The sequence below is a fragment of the Tripterygium wilfordii genome, chromosome 22 (genome assembly GCF_013401445.1).
Source record: "Tripterygium wilfordii isolate XIE 37 chromosome 22, ASM1340144v1, whole genome shotgun sequence".
Lineage (NCBI taxonomy): Eukaryota > Viridiplantae > Streptophyta > Magnoliopsida > Celastrales > Celastraceae > Tripterygium > Tripterygium wilfordii.
The window spans coordinates 5,356,623-5,367,167 of record NC_052253.1 but is presented as its reverse complement, the minus strand read 5'-3'; the positions used below and the strand labels follow the sequence as shown (position 1 = coordinate 5,367,167).

At 35.4% G+C, this 10,545-nt stretch overlaps 3 protein-coding genes across 5 annotated transcripts; all 3 read right to left on the bottom strand.

The window, feature by feature from the left end:
• Positions 1–1,365: 1,365 nt before the first annotated feature.
• Positions 1,366–2,250, bottom strand: LOC119991430. Its single transcript, XM_038837786.1, has one exon. It carries the CDS (start codon positions 2,248–2,250, stop codon positions 1,366–1,368), a length of 885 nt encoding a protein of 294 aa, XP_038693714.1.
• A 1,414-nt stretch (positions 2,251–3,664) lies between these two features.
• Positions 3,665–5,282, bottom strand: LOC119991429. Its single transcript, XM_038837785.1, has one exon. It carries the CDS (start codon positions 4,760–4,762, stop codon positions 3,734–3,736), a length of 1,029 nt encoding a protein of 342 aa, XP_038693713.1. The 5' UTR covers positions 4,763–5,282; the 3' UTR covers positions 3,665–3,733.
• Positions 5,283–5,827: 545 nt separating this feature from the next.
• LOC119991674 (sorcin-like) lies at positions 5,828–9,211 on the bottom strand. Of its 3 annotated transcripts, none has more exons than XR_005466249.1 (10): positions 9,045–9,211; positions 8,904–8,962; positions 8,771–8,811; positions 8,622–8,653; positions 8,423–8,451; positions 7,707–7,743; positions 7,346–7,402; positions 6,610–6,675; positions 6,255–6,328; positions 5,828–6,045 (listed from the first exon to the last, which is right to left on the bottom strand). XR_005466249.1 is itself a non-coding variant. In XM_038838068.1 (10 exons), exons 1-10 carry the CDS (start codon positions 9,126–9,128, stop codon positions 6,026–6,028), a joined length of 441 nt encoding a protein of 146 aa, XP_038693996.1. In that variant the 5' UTR covers positions 9,129–9,211; the 3' UTR covers positions 5,828–6,025. The 3 variants fall into 3 exon arrangements, 2 of the variants coding, with proteins under 2 accessions (XP_038693996.1, XP_038693995.1); XM_038838068.1 differs by having other exon boundaries at positions 6,668–6,675; XM_038838067.1 differs by having other exon boundaries at positions 6,668–6,744; positions 9,045–9,205.
• Between the last annotated feature and the right edge of the window lie 1,334 nt (positions 9,212–10,545).

The following is a 10,545-nucleotide window of genomic DNA, read 5'->3' as shown; positions in this document are numbered from 1 at the left end:
TTTTTCTTTCCCCAATTTGTGCCACATTTCTCTCTTTGTCTCCTTCTTTTTATTCTTTTTCTTTCCCCAATTTGTGCCACATTTCTCTCTTTGTCTCTTTCTTTTTATTCTTTTTCTTTCCTTAATTTGTGCCACATTTCTCTCTTTGTCTCTTTCTTTTTATTCTTTCCCCAATTTGTGCCACATTTCTCTCTTTGTCTCCTTCTTTTTATTCTTGGCTTTTTCTTTCTTATTTTTTACTTTTCCATTCTTCTAGCAAAAACAATAAAAAGATTAAAACAATTCTCTTATTTTTAGATATTTTCTAAGATTTGATCTTATTGGGTCAAGATTTGAGTATTTAAGGATCCAAGAAAGGGATTATGAATATCTATGTGCTTATAGGTCAAAGAAATGAGCTTTTGCATTTTTTGTGTTCTTTTCCTATTTTTTCTTTTTCGGATCGGACGAAATCCGGTTACTACAGAGTTGATGATAGAATACGGAGAAGAGACGGCCGGCCACAAGGCCACTGTAAAGTTGGAGTGCGTCGCGGAGGAGAAGAAAGCAGTTCCGAAACACGGCGTAGGATCAACGGCCAGGATCAGCCAAATTGTAGATTCCATTTTGTTGTGCTTGGGGCGAACGTTAAGCCCAACAAGGACTCAAAAAAGAGCAGGTTTCCAAGCCTTTTAACTTCCCCATAGCTCTTTTCACATGCAAAATCATTGAAAACTATCATGAAATGCAAGCAATTTTTTAAGACATGAAAGTTTTGGTAATCATCTAATCTTTATGGTGTGAAGGTTTGTGCAGAAGTTCTTAGGCATCTAGCTTGACGGGAGGGTTAATTATGATCAAAATAATGTCTATTACCTTTCATGTTATTGTTATTTATTATTAGAACATTCATTGTATCAGATGCATGCACTTGTGTATTTGTTGAGACTTCCATTGATCATTCTATCAAATGATATTTCTTTGGCATGCTTGTAGTGCAAGAGACAAGCATGATCCGCATACTTGTGTCTGCCATTCGTTTCGATTTCAATAATGTAATAGGCCATGGATGTGCTTAAAACAATTTGATTGTCCCTCTAACAGCAACACAGCCAGATGGCCCAGATTTTTTTTAATGGAATCAAATAGGTGAGATTAGAGTCAAGCATGTGAATTTCATCTTTGATAAAAGAACAGGAATATTGACAGCTTTGACATTGAACTGAATGTCAAAGAACCCATCCGCATAATCTTGAAATTAAAATTCTTAGAAAAAGTGTAAAAAAAAAAAGTGTAAATTTGTATCTGTATAGGAAGTATCAGTTAAGACGATGTACATGGTTGTTCATTCCTGGTAAACAATGTCAGCATCATGATTTTTCTCAATTAGTGATTTACAATGTTGAGAAGGGAGACTCTGGTTTTAATCAAACGCCTATACAGGCTCTCAAGTTTTCCTTCAAGATCTTGAATGCAAAATTCCAAATCTTTGAGCTGATTTTGGACATTCTCAACATATTTAATATTATAGTCTTTCTTGCTGCTGATGAGATTGTAAATGGCAGTATCAACCTTTTGAAATTCTCCTTCATTCTTTTCTTCTTCTTCTTCACATGCTATTCTTTTGGTCTTTGGCTTTACTAGCTTGGAAACTAGAGTCCATCCACTTAGCTTTGTTGGTGCCTTTGAGGAGGAAATAATGGACAGCAAGCACTCCAATGAACTGATAGTGATTGCTTCCACCTCCTCTAGCTGCTTAACCAATTCACCACTTTCTTGGTTCCTCTTAGAAGTTGAGTTTTCCCCAACCTTCAGTTTCCTCAAGACATCCCCCTGGCGGATTGCCTTTTTCACGGCCTTCCTAGAGGTCAAGTACTTCCTAGCCTCACTTGAAAGCTTGCCTGTTTCGCCTCCACATCTTCGTCTCATAAATGACAGAAGTTCTTGAGAGCTTTCTTTTGTTTGAAGCAAGGCATCCTTAGCAATGTCACACATATCCAACAGCCTAAGAGATCCGTCTAATAGCTCATCGACCAATTTCTCATGGTGTCCTTGAGCCAATGATTGTTGAGTGAGTGGCAATAGGAGAAACTTATCAGTGCAATCATGGAGATCCTGAAGTCCATTTAGTTGGTGACAAATTGATGATGAAGAAGTAGAGGCTGTTTCAGAAGATTTTAACCTTCTCAATTGCTCGTCGAGTTCCACGTTGAGAGGGTGTGGTCTGTCAGGGAAGCTGTTAGAGCGAGTATGGTAAGAAGTGGCAGCCATTTTTCCTTTAGTGAGAAAAGAGAAGAGAAGGCTTTGATTTCTTGAATGTAGAATTCTGAATGATTTGCTTGGCTTCCTTTTGCAGGTATGTGATTATATACCAGAAAGAAAGGGAGACAAAAGGAATCTCAATGTCTCATACATCAACAAGGGATAACACGGTCTTGATTCAGATCTAAAAAGATTATATCTCACCGCTGTTTATGCAATGTCTCTTCTTCCACCAACCTCCCAGCTCATAATCCAACTAATTTATGGTGATTATACGATCTGAATTGCACGAGTGGCGTTGACATCATTTGCAAGTGATTCTACACACGCATACAGGAACATGATTAGGATTTATATCCAAAGCAATATCTCAGCGATGCTTATGCAATGTTTCCTCCCTACCTGTTCTTCCAACTCATTTACACTGCTTATCAAAATATTGTGCTCTGCGCAAACGGCGCTGCTACCATTTCTTCTGACCTTCATATGCAAAAATAGGCATGCACATGAATACCAATGGAATTTTTAAACCAAAAAAACACGTTGCAGAAACCTCCAGTCAAGCTGAAATTCTTTTATATACCAGAAAAGAGCTCAAAATGTATCTCTGCAATTACCTGCATAAATACTAGTGGCTTTTCACTATTTGTTTACATGCTAATAGCTTCTTGTTCTCATGGTGCCTACGTATAAAAATACATGTATTTGAGGTGACATGATTTGAAAGGTTTTCCAAGATGGCACATTTGTCGCATGCAGTCGGACCTATGATGCCTCCCACATCGCCTCTCTCTTCCTCCAAAACATCATGCGTTTACATGGTCTACTGAAAAGCCAAGGACTCCAGCTGATATCTCCTGCAGATAAGGATCTGTGCATCATTGGCATTGCAGAAATGATTAGACCATGATGAAATTCTTTAATTGCTTCTGCACGCTGTACACGAATGCATTATCATCCAATTGTGACTTTCAAAATGCAAATGATTGATCAATTCAACGTGTAGACTTAATATGATTGAAGTGCAAGCAGCAGGCAAAGATCCGTATACTTATTAGCCCCCCAACAATAAGACAACCAGAACCATTACAACTATTTTCAACGCGTTAAGCATGCAAAATTATTGTCAATCATGTGAACATCATTTGATTATGATTTGGAATCTCGACAGCTATGCTATTCATCTAAACAGTTTAACACCAAGTTGGATCCATCTTGACCTTAAACGCCTTGTAAATTACTGGAACTCGGACCATTCTGGACTAAGCTTGCTTTTCACAGCAGGAAATGTTTATGGATGAATGTTTTCTACATCTGAAGTGAATGCAAGATCATCTGACAATCATTCAAACCTCAGAAAAAAGAAAAAGGGACAGAAAAGGTAAATTAGACAAGTGAAATATAGCTGCAAAATTTGTGGGAAGTATATAATTACTCTTTTGAGAGAATACTACATGATCATATATGTACATTTGTCAAGGGTTTTTGTAAGCTAATGATTGAGGATGTTGAGAAGGGAGACTCTTGTTTTGATCAAGTGCCTACACAAACTATCAAGTCCCTCTTCAAGATCCTGAACACACAACTCCAAGCTTTTCAGCTGGTTCTGCACCTTACCAATGTCTTCAAATTTACTTGCTTTGCGACCAACGAAGATGCATAGTGCAGCATCCACATCTACAAATTCATTTGTTTTTCTTTGATTTTCCTCACATTCAATTCTCTTGGGCTTCACTATCTTGGAGACTAGTGACCACCCTCCAAGCTTCGATGTCTTTGTTCCTGAGATGAATGACAACAAGGATTCAAACACCTTAAGACTGACTGCTTCCACCTCTATTAGCATTGCAATAGAACTCTCCTGGTCTTTGTTGATCAGAAAAGAACTTTTACTTTCCTTGCGCTTCAAGTTTCCGAATGCCTTGGAGATGGCCTTCCTCACAGCCTTTCTAGAGGCTAAGTACTCTTTAATGTCCCTGATTTCACCTCCATGACTTCTGCGCAAAACTGATTGGAGGGCAAGTGTAGACTCTTTTGTCTGCAACAAGGCATCTTTAGCAGTACTCCACACATCTAAGAGTCTCAGAGATCCATCCAACAACTCATCAACACAACCCTCTCTCTGATGTTGGGATAATGATTGTTGTGTGAGGGGTAGGAGAAGCAACTTGTTGACACAGTCATGTAAATCCTGAAGTCCACTAAGTTGATGGGAAATTGAAGAAGTTGAAGAAGAGAAGGCCTCAGATTCAGAGGCCCTTAATCTTCTCAGATGGTCTTCAAATTCTGAAGTGAAAGGGTGTGGTCTTGAGGGCAAGCTGTTTGAGCGAGTGTGAGAAGCCAAGGAAGCCATTTCTTCACTTGTTGAAATTGAGAGAGGCTTTGGAAGTCGGAAATTTTCAATATGATGATTCACTTTGTCTTGCCTTTTTCTTGTGCAACTGATCCATATATATATATATATATATACTGCAAGTGTAAGGGAGACAGAAGGAATCATATGAGAGTTAACTAATGGCATTTAAGATGATTAACTCAGATTTAGATCTACAACACTATGTCAGCTATGTTTATGCAATGTCTCCTCTCCACCAGTTCCTCCAACTCACATTGATATATTAACAAGTATGCATTTGTATAATCTGCAGTGCATGAGTGGTGATAACACAAATTAATCTTCTTTGATGGAAGACCACGTCGTTAATCTCCAATGTCTCCTCCTCACCAACTTCTCCAGCTCATATGGATCGTATGTGACATGGTATCTTGACATGTCCTTATACTGTACTGGTAATTTCCTATCAAGGTGGTGGTTCTGTCTCAAACAGGGTCTTGTTCTTGTACAAGTTTTGTTTCTCTGCATTTGATCTCTTGATTAAATCTTGCCCCTCAAAATAATTGATTCTCTCAAGTCTTATCCTTCTTAGTTGGAATCTTCTTAATTTGCTGGAATGAGAACATTACTTGCAATGGCTTTTGGGCTTTTAACTCTTTTTGATGAGAAGAATGTTGATCATACGTCTATAACACAAGAATATATATATATAATTATGACAATTTGTGGATGCTCAAAGCACCACTAGTTTCATCTTTCTATTATTAGCCAAGTATATTCGCATTTCTGTTTTAGAAAAGTGAGGTGGGTGGTGAATTCTATAGATTTTGTCCTGGACATGGGGCTAGTCACTGATATTTGACTTGATCATCATTATCAGATCCTAAGAAAAATGAATAAAAATATATGCAGCTTTACTTTTATATTGCCGGGAGGATGACACCCTAGTTTTTCCAGGAAAGCTTGTTTTGGGGCGTGGGCATTCAAACTCTGCGCCTCTAGGGCAGAGATTAGGGTTTCCTACCACTCAACTGTTTGGTTGAGCCTTTACTGACATTCTAGTTAAAATAAAATAATCTTCCAGTTGCACCACATTAATGCAGTTCTTAGGTATGACCACCTTTGAAAACAATATTACCAATTGTCGAAGAAAAACTTGTGTTCAGGAGACTTAACAATGCATTTTCAATGAAGTATCAAATAGTCCATCTTCCATTATTTGAATTCTTTCTACCAGCGTAGCGTAGCCAATGAATAAACAAAGAGAGGGTAAGAAGGATAGTAACACATAATGATCTAAATAAATAAGGTTTTTGTGGAGTCAACTGTATATATGATTGTATTGGAATGAAAAATATCACAGTATACAACATGGCAAAATATATAACTTATGAATGTAGAGGCATTTTACAAATGTTCTCCTGAACACCTGGTATTAGAAACTTGATTTCATATTCTACAATTGGCAGCTGTAAGGGAAAGGAAACACATCAGTATATACACAAAGGGGAATATATAAGAACTGTGTTAAAGGATGGTGCTCATATTTAAAGGCACATCCTTGACTAGCACGAAGTAGATTTGTCAAAAAATAAAATAGCATCCCATGATTTGATTGGGCACACCACACAATTGACAAAGCAAGATATGCACTAAGTTTTACAAGAAGTGCACTTACTGCAGTATACAAATTGGTTAAGATCAAGAGTCACCCTGCCCTGCTTCGCAGTATCAAACGAATTAAACAAATTTCTGCAACAATAAAAAGAAAGTGAAAAAAATTAAAATGTAACCAATCAATTAATCAGCATAATCAAATTACACGATTGGATTGCATTGTTGAAATCTTAAAATTTGAATTCCAAAATCCATGTTTCCTGTTAATACAAACAATCTAGAGAAAGCGTGCAAAAGCATGCATGAGCATGAACCTAATTGCGCAAATGAGTTCAAGAAAGAACAAAGAAAAATGTGGGGTGCATGGACACTAACTGTCCAGATATATGGCTTTCTTATATTCCTGTAAAACATACAGCTGAGAATTCTAAGCAAGAGTAAACATGCACTTTATTGGATCCAAGCGATGCGTACCGAGCAGACTGCAAAAATATACAAAGAGAGATGAAGTCATCAAGCCGAAATCTTCCATTTTTCTTCTGATCAAAGCTCTGAACAATACAGGGGGGAAATCAGTATCTCTAAACAACATAATTGATAATACAAAAATCGTTGCAGTAGATATGACTGATATACCATGGAATCCAGTCAAAAACTGAAGAAAGTACAAGAAATTTACAAAAGCCTGTCAGTATGAAGAGCTACTAAACAACAAAAATACCGTAGTACCAGTGCTACTATCCTATCTCTGCTAGGAACACTACCACATGAATGCTCCAAAAATTGTTACAGAGTATCCTCCATGGCTTCTTCGGATAGTGTATATTAATAAATTAATATCTATTCACATAGCCACCTTTCAAAGAATTCAACTTCTAAAAGGAGTATGCCACAATAAGCACCACTTGACATACCTATTTCATTTGGATGTAACGCACATGCAATAGTCAATTACACAATCTGTCGCACAATATGCTAACAACATCAGTCCAGGGAATTGTTGACCTAATCATTATACTTATCATCCCACTAAAACATCCATACAACATAAGTTTCATTGTCCTAATTACACTAGGATCATATTTTACACCTTGATTTCGCAAAAAAAAAAAACCCATCATTATTTGATAATAACTAGAGTAAACGCTTTACCTCACAGACAGTGTAAAATGCAGGAGAGTCCAATGAGAAACCAATTTTGACTAATGCCTGTAAATAAGGTTCAGCTGTTAGAAACCTTCAACATAAACAAGAAAATGCAGAGAAAGTATGAGGGGAGGGGAATGGGGAAAGAGATAGAGAGAAGTAGCATAAGTATCCTCATTTACTAATTCAAAGAGCATAACTAATTGGATGCAACTGAAAGAAGGCATGCACTTCGAAATAAGACCATTTATGTAAAGAATTTTAATCAGACAACGGGTGTAATGGACCCTATCAGTTTGACGATCACGTTGTGATTTCAATAAATCCCATTTGTTCATCTAAGTGGAAATATTATTTCATTAAGTACCTCATGTACATCATCAGGAAGAAGATAATTGCGGCCCCTGTAACAAAGAACAATAGAACAAGAGAGTGTTAAGACATAATTCTGTTGATCAAACAATCTAACTTAAAGCATTAAGCTGCAAATATGGTACACTTGGTGAAATATATACTGACAACTAAGAACACAAAAAGGAAAAAGAGAATGGCTTATCATTCCAGCTTTGAATTAATGCACCATGCATGGCACTTTTGAGTCCAATTACACTCAAGTTTTTGAAAAAAGTTTAGCTTAGAGGATCTTGTTGTCACCAATGAATGATTAACAAGCATATGTAACATGTAATGTAGCGTGTATCACTAAACTGGAATTTAGAAAGAAAAAAAAATGTGAATACAGATGAATAAAGGTTGTGATAGACAAACTATACCCTACTGAAAATAGATTACTTTAGAATACAGTTATTCTAGACTCAACCACCAGCATAAATGATCATATAGTATCCTGATTTGAAGTTCTTCGGAAGGACAACAAATAGATAGCCAGGCTAGGAAAGAAGAATTCTTTAATACAAAAAGGCAATTACGGGTGGTTATAATAAGTCATACAACATGTCATCATATCCAAATGGCATACCCTAGACGCATTTAAAAAAATCTCTTCATTGTAGCGAAAAACGAAAGTGTCATCAAGACTAGAAACTGGATTGCAAGTTTGTCATACAAAAAGGACAAAATTACCTCTCTAAGTCTGCAAATGCTTGTTGAACCTGGAAATGAGTTCAAATATATGTATAAGTAAATGCAAGTAAAATACCAACAGAATCTATGGTAGACATTATTTGCAATTTGATTATAATATGACACATTAGTTCAGGACTAAAATCCAGCATACGATTCAAGGTAATAGCAAAAAATTCAAGTATTAAAAATAACGAACCTTAAGAAGGAACTTGTTTAGCGCAACAAATTCTGGAAAGTTAAAAAGGAATCCGAAAAAATGTGATCAAAATCAATTCAAATGCTACAACTTGAAGCATCAATGGATCAAATTGACACAAAAAGACCCTGGAAACGCATTAAATTTACCATCAAAGCTCATGGTGCCGTTTCTGTCGAAATCGTACATCCTATACCAAAAAAGCTTCACACAAATCAATATACATATAAATACAGGTACGTAAATTAAGAGAATGAGAGAGTCCAGGTAGATTAAGTAGACCTGATCATCTGCTGGACCACGGAGATTGAGAAATTGAGGTTACCAACGGCAAGAGCATTCTGGTGATCATTGAAACAGCAATTCAGCAAAAGTAGTATATAGGTATAATTATGAGTGAAGAGAGTGGGAATAAAGAGGAACCTGGAGCTGAGCGGCGGTGATGCTTCCGGTTCTCTCCGAGTCAACTCGATCGAACCACTCTCTCAGGATCATCGTGTTGTCCATCTCCGAGGCGTGACTGAAAGAAGTTATGATTGATGAACAACGCCTTTCTGGCAATGGACTGCTTGTTTGGGTCTATGCAAAACGACGTCGGAATAACGTTGCTTATTAGTTCCTTAAATACTTAAGGGCCTGTTTGGTTACAGTTTTTAAAACTGTTTTCTGTTTTTGAAAATTCAAATGGGATTGAAAATTGTTTGGTTGAGTGTTTTTAGAAACTGTTTTATAAAATTGAAAACTGTTTTTGGTTTTTAAAAACTAAAAAACCAAAACTGTTATTTGAAGTTTTGTAAAATTATTTTCTGTTTTCTCTTTCATCTTTCTTGTTTCTCCGTGCAAAATCCTCTATCAAATGAATTTTGTTTTCATCATTATTTCTTAAAATTGTTTTCAAAATCTAATCTTAAAATCGTTTGGTATTTTTCGTTTTAGTTTTCAAAAAATAAAAAATAAAAACAAAAAATATTGTTTGTTTGTATTTTCTGTTTTGGTTTTTATGAAAACCAAAAAAGGTTTTCAAAATTTTTGAGAACAATAAAAAAAAGGTTTTTAAAAGTTTTGGAAACAGAACCAGTTACACTTATTATATATTGTACTTTCTTTGAGATTTTAGATTGCAAATTGCATAGAGATGTGAAGACAATGATCAAATATACTTTGGCTTATTGTTTTATTTCTTATCTTTTTTTCTTTCTGTTGATGTTTTCAGTGGTGAATTACGTTGCAATAGACACGACAAAGGCTGCAGTTATGAAAAATATAGTGGTGTGGATATATTCCATTATTATGAAAATAAAAGCATAAATACACCTCTTTTTTTCTTCAGTTTTATGCTTTCAGTTTTAAGTGTTCAACCAAACAAGTTTCAATTTATGTTTTCATTTTATGTTTTATGTTTTTGTTTTTTATTTTTGTTTTCAAAATTTTTGGAAATGATACCAAACACAACCTTAGTTTCACAAAACTAAGTTGTAATAAAGTAGTGTTAGGTAGCTCGTATTGTGGTAGTTCATAGGAGTGTCTTAAACCAAATTTTAGAACATTTTAACTTGACAATATATGTTTGATTTTTAAAAAAATACATAATCAGAATCAACACATAAAACTATTTCTAACAAAATTCATTTTGGATGAGTTTTATCGGGTGGATCTTAATTCCATTATTTTTTTAATGGGATTTCAAAACTAATGGATTCAAAACTAAAACAATAAATTATATATTATGCTTTAAAAACGATGGAATTTATATTAAAACAATAAATTTTGAATAATGAATTATGTGATAAAAGAGTAGAATAAACCTGTTGGGTTTTCATGGGTTATCAAACTGATGGGCTACATGTCATTTTCAAATCTCAAATATAATAATAGTCCCTCAAATATACCCCTAATTTTATTTAAAAAAAAAAAAAAAAACTAC